Source organism: Marmota marmota, unplaced genomic scaffold (genome assembly GCF_001458135.2).
Source record: "Marmota marmota marmota unplaced genomic scaffold, marMar, whole genome shotgun sequence".
Taxonomy (NCBI): Eukaryota; Metazoa; Chordata; class Mammalia; order Rodentia; family Sciuridae; genus Marmota; species Marmota marmota.
This window is the reverse complement of record NW_025999977.1, coordinates 52,776,526-52,790,979: the sequence shown is the minus strand read 5'-3', so window position 1 is coordinate 52,790,979 and position 14,454 is coordinate 52,776,526. Positions and strand designations below refer to the sequence as shown.

Genomic DNA, 14,454 nt, shown 5'->3' with positions numbered 1-14,454 from the left:
ACAAGCCAGGCCCCGTGCACGTTTCAGACAGCCACAGCTGGGAGCAGAGGCAGGACCAAGCTGACCAGGGCTCCTAGTGTGCCCTTCCAGTTAGTCCAGGCTATTCTTTTGAGATTTTATTGTGATTACCCAGAGAAATGCTTAGAGAAATGTTCAGCATGCTGGAGCACCAGGAGAAAGGTGCCGTTTAGTGTAGGAGTTTTGGACTCATTAATCTCTTTTCTGACATTGCTGCCATTGAATTTGGGTACCACTTAAATTTTATTCTGCAGTATTTGCCTAATGAATAAACCAGTCTTGCAGTGAGCTACTTGCCTAGAAATCACAGAAAATAAGGACAACTTTATTTATTTTTTGCTGAATTTAATTACTTGTTTAAATATGGGTAGCCCTGAGGAATTATCTGTGAGTCTGATTATCATCTCATTCATAGGAAGGGTATAAACCTTGCTTAGTTAGTGTTGAAAGAGAACTATAGCAAATATAAATGGAAGGTAAATGAAGCTCCCTCAGATTCAAATACATTCAATAATTAGAAGGAGCATAAAGAAGGACTATTTCCTAAAATATTGAGATCATTGAGCGAATAGGTTTTTGGGAATCTAATTTTGAAGAATGATTGCTCTAATTTTCTACCTTAGTTGATGTGTATTTTTATATTCATGTTACCTGGAGTCAGTGGCACTATGACTCAGCAAGAATGAATTCTTGTGATTCCATAAATAAATTCGTTTATCTGTGGCTTAAGGAACATGCCACCTCAGGCCAGCATGTCAAAGGAGGGACTAACCATGAGCAGACTCATTGGGGTTTCCCGTCTCCTGCCCATAGCAGTCACTTCTTTCGCCTCAGCTCTTGGTTTACTGCAGGGTCACTCTCTGCCAGGAAGAGAGGCTGGTGGGGAATAAAGGTCTGTCTGCAATCAGCAGGGCTGGATTCCAGCAGCGACAACTGTGACTTACCTGAGGCATATGTCCCATTCTGAGCTTTGGTTTCCTCCTCTCTAAAACGAGGTTAGGCCAGATGACCCCTTAGGCCATCGCCATCCATGCTGTGCTCTGCTGCTGAAGTGGGTGCATGTGGGCTGCAGCTGGGGGACTTTCTCAGCCCAGCCTCGGCCAGAACTGGGAGGCACCTAGCTAGACTGTACACCTGCTGTGCGCTGGGGGCCGTCCCCCTGGGCTCTGATTTGTGCACCTGCTGTGTACTGGGGGCTATTCTGGGGCTGCAGGGATACTGACCACCTCTCCTTTGAGGAGCTTGTGATGAGGGAGGAGGAAGCCTGTGGAGCTCCTTGTGGAAAGGTGGTGAGTGATCAGGACACTGGGATGCTGTCTTTGAAGGACACGGTAAAGGGGACACTAAAGGTGTCACAGGAGGTTTCAGTGAGAAGGTGGCAGCAGGGTTTCGAAGGAGATGACAGGTCATTGTAAGTGGATGTAGGAACAAGAGTAGAGGTGGCAGATGAGCTGTTGCCCAGTGGCCTCATGGTGCCCAGGAAGGGTGGCTGAAAAGGGAAACAGGGAAGGAGGTGGGGAGCAGATCACAGGGTTCAGTAGAGCAGGCTAAGGCCAGCGGGTTTGATCCAGAGCCTTCCTTAAGGGACCGGGTGTGGGGGGCTGTCCTTCCTCTTCAGATTGCAAATGACGCCCCAGGGTCCCTTTTCCCCTACAATAGTCATCCTCTACCAAGAATGTCTTTGTCCCCTGTGGGACATGTAGCAGTGTGTGGTGACAGTTTTGATTGTCTTGGTGGGGTGTGCTGGTGGGTGGAGCCCAGGGGTGCTGCTGAGTACCCCTGCTGCAGCATTGCATGGGCCTCCGGTGACCTCAAGATGTCAGTGTTGTGGGCTGCAGTCTGGAGGCTGGTCTTAGTAAGCACTCCTGGTGGTCTGGTGTAGTCCCAGAGACTGTTGAAATCTCTCTAGTTCAGGATATGGAGACAGGGACAGAAGGAGAAAGCCACTTGGACTTGGATCACTTTTCCTTACTTTGCTCTGGTATTTCCCCAAGTCCTGTTCCAGTCACCGAGAATATCAGAGGAATTCCTACCCTGGGCCCTCCTCTGCTTTGTCACCTGTCCCTTTTCTCTAATTTTGGTTCCCCACCCCCGACAGTCTCTGCTCCTGTGGGGCAGGGCCACGCCAAGCCCCATGGTGCCCCTAGCTGGCAGAGCTGGCACTGGAGGTTCAGAGAGGGTGGTTGAAAGGATGGTGGCAAGAGCCTCGGATTGTGTAGAGACCTGGGCCGGGTGGCCTGAGGGGTGCATCCTGACATGGTTGCCCTTCTGAGTAAGGGGTCTTACCCCGAAGAGCGTCATCCAGACAGACTTGTGCCACCAGAGCGTTGATGGGGGGCATTGCTGGGATTTCAGATAGCTTTCCTTGAGGCTGGGAAAGGCTCTGGAAGGGAAATTCTTGTTGCCACCAATAAGTATTTTCCCCATTAGCATGTCCCCAAGCTGATTTCCAGTTTGGTTTGGTAACAGCCTTTGAAGCAGAGTGCCTGAGTAGTGACAGCAGCTGGCAGTGGGCTAGACTCTGAAAATCAAGTTTTGAATAAAATTAGCATCTCAGACACCTGCAGGTGGAGTCCAGGGAGCCAAGTGGCAAAGGTGCTGTGCTAGACGGTGGACTGAGCACCTGGCAGAGGCTCCTGGGAAGTCTCTTCACATAGAATTGAGAACCACTGCCTGAATTTAGCAAAATGGCCTCGTAGCTGACCTGTGCAAGGCCAGCAGGGAGGGGAAGGAGAGCCTGCTCCAGAGCAGGGGTGGAGAGGAATGGAGTGAACAGGTGGCTCAGGGCCTCGGCACAGCTTTTGGAAAGAATTCTGCCACAGAGGGGAAGAGAAGTGTGGGATCTTAGCTGGAGAGAGCACAAGGACACAGGATTTGTGTGTGGTGTTTTCTGCTTGGTCTGTTTGTGGGGATGAGAGTATCACATGCTGGTGGGAATTAGCCAGTGGAGAGGGGCATTTGAGGGTGGGCAGGGGAAGAGCTGTGTGCCCAAGCAGGGCCATGCACGGGCATTTGGCTGCCCTGGACCTGGCACAGTGGATGGGTGGCCCTAGCTAGAGCAGGGACAGGGGTGTACAGGACACCGTGCAGAAACTCTGGCCAACTTGATCCTCTGAACCTCCATCTCTATGGCAGTAAACCAGGGGGAAATACCCACCTAAGCATGTTTTTCGAGTGAATTAAATTTAATCAGGAATGTGAATGTGCTTAGTAAATTAGAGAAAGGCAATTAGGTTTATTTCTCAATTGAAAATAGGATTTTATAGAATGTGGACTTTCTTATGTGGGGAACTTGCAACAAAGGCATTCTTCATGAAACAGAGAGGGTTTGGGAATGCCAGAAACTTTCGTCTCTGATTGCCATTAAATGTGGGTGCTTTTTCTCTTTCAGAAATGGATATAAGTTTCTCTACTGTTCTGCACGTGCCATCGGGATGGCAGACATGACACGGGGCTACCTGCACTGGGTCAACGAGAGGGGCACGGTGCTGCCGCAGGGGCCGCTGCTGCTCAGCCCCAGCAGCCTCTTCTCTGCCTTGCACAGGTACCACCCTGGCACTCTGCTCCCATACTGAGATCTGTGGGCCAGCCCCACTCCCTCTCTGCAAGAATAGATCATCTCTTACACGGTCTTCTCCAGGCAATGCCTGTGCTTCACAGGGGCACCAAGGAGATCATGGGCGTGCAACACCTTGGCTTACCATTGGCTCTGTGGTGAAGTCCAGTCATTAGCTTGGCTCTGGGTGGCTCTTCATGACCTGTCTCCCAGCCCTCTGTCTCATTTCTAAATCTCAAGCCATACTGAACCCTCTCTGCTGTGCAGTCCTGTCCCCCGTGCTGTTCTGTTTTGGGTAGCTCTCCCTCTCCCTTTCTTCCTCAGTGGTCAGGCTGGGTCTTCATGGGGACCCTTGGGGAATCAACTTGCATCTCCTCTCACTGGGAACCCTGCTGGGGTGAAGTGGTCCCTCTCCCAGCTGCCCCATCCACCTGGCCTTTGGACCCTCAGCACACTTGCTGATCCCTCTTAGAATTCTAGACATACTGCTTCTTATAGTTACCCTCTTGGAGATCGATTCTGATTGTCCTCCTCTCTTCCCCTTCTGGCCATATTCAAGGCAGCTGGTCACCTCTTGCTGTGGAAGGGGTGGGGATATTGCACTCCTTTTCATGGGGGTACCCATTGTGGTTTCCCCAGCTTCCCTTGAAGCATAATCTCTTGCATTCCACGTGGGTCAGATTGTTGGTCCCTGCTAAAGGCTAACTCATAGTGTTATATCCTTGCTCTTGAAGATCAGTGAAAGGCTTTGGCATGGTTCTGCTCCAGTTAGAGGAGCAGATTAGCTGCATGTGCTGCTGCTAACCATTGAACAATGGACAAATCTGTATGGACCCAAAATGCCAAGCTGACTCTTGAGTATTTCTCTATAGACATCTTTTCCATCATAGGTTTGCTTTTAAAATATTTCGAATTAAAGCTTGCTCATTCTTGGGAGAAAATTCAGGCAAAACACATGAAACCATGTGTTTCAAGTCTTATGAATTATCACAACAGTATAGCTTCAATGCAATCCAGAAGTTTAATGGAATTTGTCACTGAGCTACATTGACAGCTTGAAGCTGGCTGTCATTAGCATGTGCTGAGCACTAAGTCTATGCTGGGCAGAGTGGAGAGTGGACATTATTACCCTGACATCCTGCTGTTAACTTTAAAGTAATCCTTCTCATGTTCTTATTTACATATCTTTGTTTAAGATGTATTTTTGCCTGTAAGGAGTTATTTTAAAAACTCTCAAAAATCACAGTTTGCATGGTGTTCTGGGAGATGGAAGTGCCCCTGTAGCAGATAGCCAACACCCAGTCCTGCAGTGTAGCCAAAGCCATTTCATGGTCAGCTGCCCTGTAGATTTCCTAGAATTGATGGGTGAGTCTGCTGTGAGCACAGACGACCTTCGTTAGCAGGGTTTGGTTTAGCTGGGTTCCATCCTGATGGCACTGTTTAGCTTTAAACTGGATGAAGGAAAAGAAGTGGACGAGGCTGTGGGGGGCACGGGGACCTGCATGCATTGCAGTCTCAGGAGCAGGCTCTCACCAGGGCAGGGCAGAAGGAGCTGCTAGTGGGGACAGAGCCTCCAGGCAACCTGGTGTGGCCAGAGGCACCCCGCCTTCCATAGGCTGTGTCTTCAACTGCCGAATGAGAAGGTTAGCTTAGATGCTCCCAGGAGGCCTTTCCAGCTCCATGCTGTGATTCTAGGAAACACTGAGAAACAAGTTGGGGGGATCTCTTCCACACACCCACCCTTTTGGTTTGTTCCACGCTCCCATCCATTTGTTCACATTAAGATCAAAACTGGAGTTGAGGCCCGTGCCCTATGGTGGAGACAGAACTGTGCAGATGGTTGTCATAAACCCTCATCAGTGCAGTGCACCGTCCCCAGTGCAGCTCCAGGCTCCGGGTGGTGACCTGCTGAGAAGTTGGGCTCAGAGGCAGGGGCTTACAGATTAACCCTGGCTGGTTCCTGAAACTCTGGATTATGGGGCAGAGTTGAACTTCTGGAGTTAGGCAGCAGTAGAGGCTGCTCTCTGTCTCTGGGAAAGAGGCCCTACTTCCATAAATAGCTTTGATTTCCCTTGAGGTTTCTGAGTTGTGAGACTTGGACATGTGACACTTGTGATTCAGAGTAATTTACCTCTCTTGAGGTAAGTGACCCATGACTGTTTGCAAATTCAGGTCATCAGAGACGGGATATACCTAGGAGCAGTGTGGACTGGCCACTGTGGTCATACCAGGGCTCTCTAGGTATCCAGCACTGTCAAGCCATGGGTGGCCTGGGGCCATGGTATCTCCCTGCTGAGCACCAAATACCCATTCACATTGAACTGTCCCATTCCTCCCACCCCCTGTGAGTCTGTGTGTGTGAGCGTGAAGTTACTCATGTGTTCATCCACAAGGGTCCTGAAGTGTGGACAGCCACTCATGCATCTGTACACCAGGGTCCCAGGCTGTGGAGTACAAGACCCTTACTCAGTGCCCAGGAGGACCTATGGCCTGGGAGTCAGCACAGAGCCAGGACCATCCTGGGGGCTTCACATATTTAGTCTGTGCCTGTGGTTATCATTGCCATTGTCATTGTCACCTAAATTACATTTTTCAGTAGGTATAAGAGGAGATTTCTAGGATATCTGCAAGGTATAAAGCATAATCAGATGGTGGACACAGGGCACCTGGCATCCACTTAAAGAGCAGAGGTGTGCCACCATGTGCAAGTCTCAGTGCTGGACCCCACTGCCCCTCAGTAGTGCCCGCTGTCCCTGAGTTCTGTTAGTCATTCCTTATGGTCTTGCTAATCTTCTCACCGATATTTGTGACCCTAAGCAAAGTATTTACTTGTGCATGTTTGTGAGTTTTATGTCAATGAAATCAGGTGTTTTCTTGGAACATATATTTTTTCACATCTTCAGCTTTTGTTGAGAGTCTCTAGGATTGCGAGTGGAGCTGCAGTTTGCTCATTACTTCAGTGGTTTCTGGTTGCGTGGCCCTCACACCTATTTATTCATTCTGCTGCCGGTGGATGCTGGAGTCATCTCTAGCTTTTTGCAGTTGATGCAGTATTTTATTTATTTATTTTTTAAAAATATTTTTAGTTGTAGATGGACACAATACCTTTATTTTGCTTATTTGGTTTTTTAATGTGGGGCTGGAAATTGAACCAGTGCCTCATGCTTACTAGGCAGGTGCTCTACCACTGAGCCACAACCCCAGCCCAGACAGCAGTGTTCCTGTGTGTGTCCCTAGGGCACGTGTGCTGGGTCGAGGAGAGGCTTTAACATTCTTGCCAGGGGGTATAAATACCTCTTTTTAGACTTACTGGTCCTTGGGGACCTCTTCAATGAAGTGCCTATCCAAGGCTTCCCTGCAACTTCTTTTTGCTTTGGGAGAGCGCAATGTGTATTCTATGAGTGCTGCAAATCTCTCTCTTTTTTTTTTTTTTCAGTTTATTGCTTCTAATGAGTATAAGTTCTTATTACTTAGAGCTGAGCATATGTTGGCTCTGAGGTTTAGGCGTTTGTGTCTTAACAAAGTCCTCCCTGACCTGTGAGCATAGTCTTCTGAATTTTATTGACTGGCGGTGACTTTCTCGTTAGGTCTACACTAACTGGGACTGATTTATGTAGATAGCCTGGTGCAGAGACCCAGAGTCATTTTGTTTTTCTTCTGTGGGTATTCATTTGTCCTGGCACCTTATATTAAGAACACACTGCCCTTTCATCCTGTTTTAGGATGCTTTTGTGGTCATCAGCCAAGCGTCTGTGAATGTGCGATTGTTTCTGGGCTCTGTTTTTCCCTTGGCAAAGGAACATATGGACCAGGTACTGCAGTGTGTCAGGCCCCAGAGCTTCGAAAGCCTTCACCCTCCCACCAGCAGGGGTGCCCTGGCTTCGTTCTGCTGTGTGGCTTTTGGAATGCAGTTATATAAAAACATACAGAAATCTTTCATAATTTGGATTAAAATTGCAATGACTCTGTAGGTCAATTTAGGGAGAATTAATATCTCAGTATAATATTGAATCTTCTAATTCAAGAATATAATTTATTTCTTCATTTATGTAGGCCTTCTCTTAATGTATTTCAGTAGTTTAATAACTTTAGCTAGAAAGGGCTGTCATGACTGTTAGGTTTCTAGACATTTGATATTTTAAAATCTATTTTAAATACTGTTTACACAATTATATTCTCTGTTTCTGATACATGGAAATGCATTGATTTTTTTTTTCCTTTGACTTATTAACCTTCCTGAATTCTGATAACTCATCTGGGTTTTTAAAAAATGTAGGTGGCAGCTTTTTGTGAATATGAATAGTTGTTTCTCTCACATCCTTTCTAATCTTTACAGCCTATATTTATCTTTTCATGTCATTGCTCTGGGTGGGACTGAGTGTACACTGAACTGCCGTGGTGCTGGAGACCCCGGTATTTTACTGTCAGGAGGTCTGAGTATCCCCTTCTCATCCTGGTTTAAGAATTTTCATCCTGATTTGATATTGAATTGTATAATTGCCCTTTTTATATCAGAGATTTTTTTCCCCTTAATCTGACAATGTGTTGTGTTATACTAATCAATTCTAGATATTATGTCACTCTTGCATTCCTGACATGAGCCTGGCTTTTGGATATTGCTGGTTTACACACATATATGTTTTTGGAAGCTTTGCCCTTATTCATGGGCTAGATTGGTTTACCGGTTGCTCAGAATTTTCCTCAGGTTCTGTGTTCGAGGCTGTACCTGTTTCATGAGTAGGTGTGGAGATGCTCCCCTCAGTAGGCCCTGGAGCCCCTGCTCCTTAGCTGGTTGCTGGAAGTCTTTCTTCCTCCTGGCGCCGTCCCTGTGGAGAGGCTGGCAGGCCACCCCTGACACTCTCCTAGGCTGGCTTCACTGACTTCACAGTGTTGAGGCCTATAAGTAGTTTAGAGTTACTGAAGTTATTCTCCTGCTGATCCGTTATTTACTGGTTTGTTTTAACAGAGAAGTGATTGAAAAGAAGCCAGAAAAGTTTAAAGTCCAGTGTTTAACTGACATCAAAAACCTGTTTTTCCCAAATACGGAACCCTTTTATGCTGCATTTGGAAACCGGCCGGCTGTGAGTACTAGGTTGAGTCCCTAAGAGCCCTGGACATTGCTCCCCCAACAGCAGTCACCGGAGAGCTGTGGCCCGAACCTCATGTAAAGCCAGTCCTCATCCTGTGACACATAGCCTGGCAAATGACTGCATCTCAAGGCAAAGAGATTTGAAATTATGTCACATGGCCTCCAGCTTTCTCTGAAGGCTGGCTGGTGGGTTTGACCTTGAGGTGTGGGCCTATAAACTTGAAATTCCATATCACTTCTTAATGAGTAAAGCAAGGACATTTAATAGCATTAGATCCTTTCTTCCAGAGGGTGGGGAAGTCCACATATTGAGTCTTAGGGGTGTAGCATTTTAAGAGTGTGGAACATATAATCTTACAGGAAGAGGAAATGCTTTGAGGTTGTGTGTGTGTGGCCCAAGTTTAGTGGAAGGTTCAGAATTCTGGAGAATACAGTGGGTACAGTACTAATTGCTCAACCAGAAAATTCTTGTACTCTTAAACATCATGACAGGTTTTCATGAAACAAGAAAGTGGGACAGAGTAACCCCAAAGAATGTCAGGATTGCAGGAGACGCAGGAGTTTGCTTGCTCTTTAACTGGGTTCCTGAACACAGAGGGGCCCGAGGCCGGGGGAGGAAAGCTGGCTGGTTCCCCACTTCCTGCTCTTGTTGGTGCGAATTTGATGCTCTTACTTTAAAACAGAGATCACACACTTTTTTTTTTACAGTGAACTTGTTTAAATCAATCACCTTTCTCCACACAGGACGTGTATTCCTACAAGCAAGTGGGGGTGTCCTTGAACAGAATCTTCACTGTCAACCCTAAAGGAGAGCTGGTACAGGAGCATGCCAAGACCAACATCTCCTCGTGAGTATGGCAGGCGTGTGCCACCTGGGGTTGCAGCTGTGTCTTGAGATGGCGCTCTGCCATTTACAGTGGACTCTTAAAGCCCTTGCTACCTGTGTTTTTAATCTTTAACTACTCTAAAGCATGTGGTTTAATTCCTATATTTTTTGTCCAAAATTTAATTTTTAAGCAGCTAGAATCAAATCAGATTCCCCTCTAGGTGTAAAACTTGAACTAGACTTTAGATTCTGCTACCAAAAGGAATTGAATGAATTCAAAATATCCTTGTTTAGATTTGCCGAGTTAGGCTCGGAAGCCTAGAATGTGGATTAGAAATGTAACCAAGCAGAACTGTGGGAAGCTGGATATCTCCTCAAGTGCTGAAGCTCCCTGTCCCGTGTAGTTGTTAAGAAATTCTCTTGTATGTTTTGGTTAAAACTCAGGTTTTTCAAGTCAGAGGGCTAACCCCAATGGCTATTTTGGTTTTTCGCAGTACTGGGGATGGAACCCAGGCCCTTGAACACGCTAGGCAAGTGCTCTACCACTGAGCCAGATCCCAGCCCTTTTATTTTAGACAGGGTCTCACTAAATTCCCCAGACTGAGCTCAGATTTGCAATCAGCCTCTCAAGTAGCATAGCTGGGATCCCAGGCGTGCACCCCTGAACCCTGATGCTTTGCTTATTATTCATTAGGATCTTGGTGGGTCTATTTCCCTGAACTCATAATATAGAAATTTGGGAACCTCTGATGAATCGTTGTGTCCCCTTGTTCTAAATGTTTTCATTCCTCTTCTCCCTAATGCCAGTGCAGCATGTGCCCATGTGAAAGGGTCCCTGGCCTAGAGACGATCTATGGATTTTTGTTTAGGGTTACAAAGAGCTTTCCGTGGCTAGGGATTCCAGTTTCTAAGACCGCTTGCCCAAAGCCTCCAGCGTCACTCTGCTTGCCTCCTGAGACTCGGGTTAGACTGCTGTAGCCCCTTGCTTTTGCCTGTTGCTGGGCCTCAGGGTGGACTTACGCATGAAGCCGACTCCCATCTTGCCAAATGATGCTCTCCCCTAACACCTGCACCATGATGGGACTACTCCGTGAGGGGACTACTCCCACATTGCTCAGGCACTGAACTTTCTAAGCCACGCGGTGTACCTGGCCAGTTATCTGGAATGTCCTCAGGGATGGGCCATAAAGTAGCTCGGTGCTTTCCTCCATTTGCGTTTGTGAGTGGCGGGGCATGTCATGCCCGCCTGCTGCAGGGAGCCCAGTCGTGGAGGGCCGAGGCACCCACTGGGTCTTGCCTTGTCACCAGAGCACGTGGGCTTGGTTCTGGTGCCTACCGCAGCCTGGCAGAGAACTGCTGCAGCCGGGAGGCTCCTCCTATAGCCATAAGGCTCAGATTAATAGGTCTTAGAGCTGGGAGGTCTTTAGAAATTTTGTTTTAATCCCCAGTAAAGACATAATTCTTGGTTTTATATTAAGAGAGATTTTCCCATTTGTGCCAGTACAGTGTTCCTCATGAGGCCTTCAGAGGCCCCCTATTAAACACACACACTCGTCCTTATTTAATAAGTCATTTTATGCCTCAGAACATACTAATTCCTGGAGTTTGGATTTCAGAAGCCCCTTTAGGTTTTCAAAAAGCAAATTGGAACTGGAAAGAGGCCCAGGGATTGTCAGGGAGGAGCCTGGGGATGCAAGGGAGAGAGCCAGGCGTGTCCGAGTCGGGTGGAGGTGCCTGGAGGTCTGAAAAGGCAGATTCAGAATGCAACTTTCTTTTTGTAGTGCAGGCACAAAAGCTAATGTGCAGCATCCTCTTGGGAATGCAGAGAAAATAGAGTGAGAGAAGGTTGTAGGGAGCATTGAGAAACCTGTTCTAGTCCAGCTCCACACACTCTGAAGATGAAAGGCCTGAGGCTCAGAGAGGGCAAGATGCTTACCCTGGTCCCTCAGCAAGTAAGGCAGGAGCAGCTCCCAAACACCTTGACCCTCATGCCAGCCAGTGTTTTTTCCCTGAGACATATTAATGATTTGCTGAATAAATTTATTGAGTACCCACTATACGCAGTTCTATTGCTGCAGATACTATTTCATTTAATTCTGATAGTAACACTGTGGCAGTTTTCATTTCCGCCACTTTACAGGGATGGAAATTGTGGCGTAGAGAGATTCAGCCCTTTTCCCAAGATCACAGAGCTGGAAAGTGGCAGGGCGACGGCCAGGGCATGACTCCTGTCGCTAGGGCTGCTTGTCTTTTCATCCTATAGTGAAGCAGTCTCTTGTTGTGTTCTCCTGGGAGGTGCTTTGCCTGGGTTTGTGTCCCCTGTGTCAAGGTGGCCTCTGTGCCAGGCAGCTGTGTGGTGGCCATGCTGATTTCCTCCTTTTGTCCTTTGTGTGACCCCTCCCGTAAAGCCCTCAGGACTCCTTTATGACTCTTGTTCCCACCTCTTGATTCCTCATTAGTAAGGAGTGTCCTAGAGCGACTTCAGTCACCTTGGGCAGGTGGCCACTGGCTGGGGTTGTGGGTCTTGCCTACTGCGAGGGCAGCCCTGGGTGCTGGTGCAACTCAGTGTCCATTTTCCTTGCAGGTATGTGAGGCTGTGTGAGGTGGTTGACCACGTCTTCCCGTTGCTGAAGAGAAGCCATTCTTCGGACTTCCCCTGCGCGGACACTTTCAGTAACTTCACCTTCTGGAGAGAGCCGCCGCCACCTTTTGAGAACCAGGACATTCATTCTGCTTCAGCATAGTACATGCCACACAGCCTCCTGCAGTGGTGCGGGAGCCTGTCACCACTAAAGAACGGGTTGTGGGGACCCTGGAGCTGGCACTGGGAGCCCATGTGTGCTCATTTTCTTAGAATTGAGGAGCATTTCTCCCCCTTCCCCCTGCCATGGGGTGACGTTTCTAAGTACACCACGGAGGGTGGACCTTCTGGCCAGGAGTGGGGTGTTCCTGGGTGCCAGGCATCCTCAGTGTGGCTGCTGCCCACAGCAGCGCTGAGCCCCAGCCTGCTCCAGGGTCAGTTCTGGTTAATGTGCAATATGGGGCTCCGATGCAGAGGCTTGCCCCCTGACGAGGTTCAGCTGAGGATTGCCAGATGTGCATGGCTGGGGTCCTGAGGGGGCACACTCCCATGGCAGCGACGTTTGTGTTGCCTTCTGCAGAGGGCGGACAGGGCAGTGAAGGGTCAAGTGACCTGAACCCGAGGTCCCTGATGGCAACCTGACCCTCATGGGGTCGGAGCCTTGAGCAAGCCTTAGTCTTGGCCCCGTGGTTGTTCCCTGGCAGTGTTTGCTGACTAGCCTCATTTTTAGGTGACATGTTCTTAGTTCCTTTGGTTAGAGGCAGCCTGCATATCCCCCGATTCTTTGTGGCTCAAGGCTGGGACATTTTTGCCTTAATGCATCCGTGGCAGACATTTTACTTGGAATGCGCTGTGTCCAGCTCTCAGTAACTGCTATGCCTTCAAGGAAAATGATCGTGACTTTTAAGGCACATTTCAAATCAGTTCAACATCCCATTGTCACCCTTTCACTCAGCGAGGTGGCGCTGATCATGTGGCCTTGACCGGGGCTTATGCCGAAGGGTGATGATGTTGATTTTTGTTGGGAGCTCTCAAAAGAAACTGGTTGGTTTTAAGAAAATAGTTTCAAGCAGTTGAATTCTATTCTTTATAGATATTATTTATTGCTTCACTCTGATTGGGTCACTGTTGTAAGCACCCTAGCCATAGTCTTTCAATTACAACTGTTATTAATACATTAAAAAACGAGTGTGCTAGACATCTGAAGGGCCTTATTCTGTGTATCTCATGACCCACCTTCTTTTGGAATTATGAATAATTTATTTTTCTTAGCTTTTTCCACTCAAATTAAGGGTAAGGTTAAAAGTAATAATTTGAGTGACATTCTTGAAGCCAGTAGAAGGTGGTTCTGTTTATTAACCTACCTGATGGAAGGAACAATGTGAAAAATGAAAGAATTATTTTGGTAAAATATTTTGCTTTACATTTTTGAAGTATTTTTTTAAGGAGTGTTTTACTGTGAAGACTGAAATGCTTTCCAATTAAATTTCATTGTTAGAATTGTAGGCGCAAAGCATGGAGCGGCTGAAGGAAATGTTACTCTTTCTGTGAAAGAAAACCCGGCTTCATTGCCTTTGTTGTGGTTGGTGGGCTGTTAAGGATGGGTGGCTCCACTGAGCTGTTCGTGGGGACACCCAGAGTCCGGCAGATCGTAGACTTCCTAGAGACGTGGACATGCATGTGCAAATTCCCTTTGGGAGGTGTTAAAATTAATTAAAAATATTCCTGCCTTAACGAACTCCTGTTTGTTCTCTGCTGACCTTTACAAGGCACATGAATCTTCTGCCACCAGGGTGTGTGAGTGAATTTTCACTGCTCACTAGCCTGCGGAGGTCCCATGCTTTCTGCCTTGCGCCCCAAGGGAGCCTTGGCGGGGGGAATGGTTGCAACTCACTCTTCACCTGCTCTGTAGGCTGCTCTCCAAGTGGAGCCTGAGAGCACGCAACTTAGGACACTAATTTGATGTACCTTTCCATAACCCCCCCCGAAACAGAGCACACCTTCCATTGAGTCACACTCACACGTGAGCCCTGGGTGGGCTGTAAGATTAGCACCTGTCTTACAGCTTCTGAAAACGAGGTTTATATGTGGCTGCACCCAGGAATAGGTGGATTATTTATCTGCGTGTATGCTGTGACCTGGTGACCCCAAGATCATATGCTAGACAGCTGTATTTGGACCACACGTTTCAAATGGGTCCATGGAAGTGAATCACTCCATTGTGAGAGTTCTCCAAATGTCTGTCACACATGATGAAGAAGAATGTATATATCTGGAACATGAGAGAGAAATGGTTGCACCTTCAAAAAGAATTCCCCTTTTGTTCTGAGGTTCGGATCACCACATTATTTTATTGACAATATTTGATGTGTGTTTGTACATGC

At 47.6% G+C, this 14,454-nt stretch overlaps 1 protein-coding gene across 7 annotated transcripts in view; it reads left to right on the top strand.

The window, feature by feature from the left end:
- Positions 1–13,808, top strand: part of Lpin1 (lipin 1) — a 108,772-nt gene extending 94,964 nt beyond the window's left edge. For all 7 annotated transcript variants that reach the window (XM_048804795.1, XM_015479963.2, XM_015479962.2 and 4 more), the window contains 4 exons: positions 3,410–3,562; positions 8,541–8,655; positions 9,408–9,511; positions 12,074–13,808. In XM_048804795.1, the coding sequence (XP_048660752.1) occupies positions 3,410–3,562; positions 8,541–8,655; positions 9,408–9,511; positions 12,074–12,233 (532 nt within the window). In that variant the 3' untranslated portion in view covers positions 12,234–13,808. The remainder of the gene's footprint in view (positions 1–3,409; positions 3,563–8,540; positions 8,656–9,407; positions 9,512–12,073) is intronic.
- Positions 13,809–14,454: the final 646 nt, after the last annotated feature.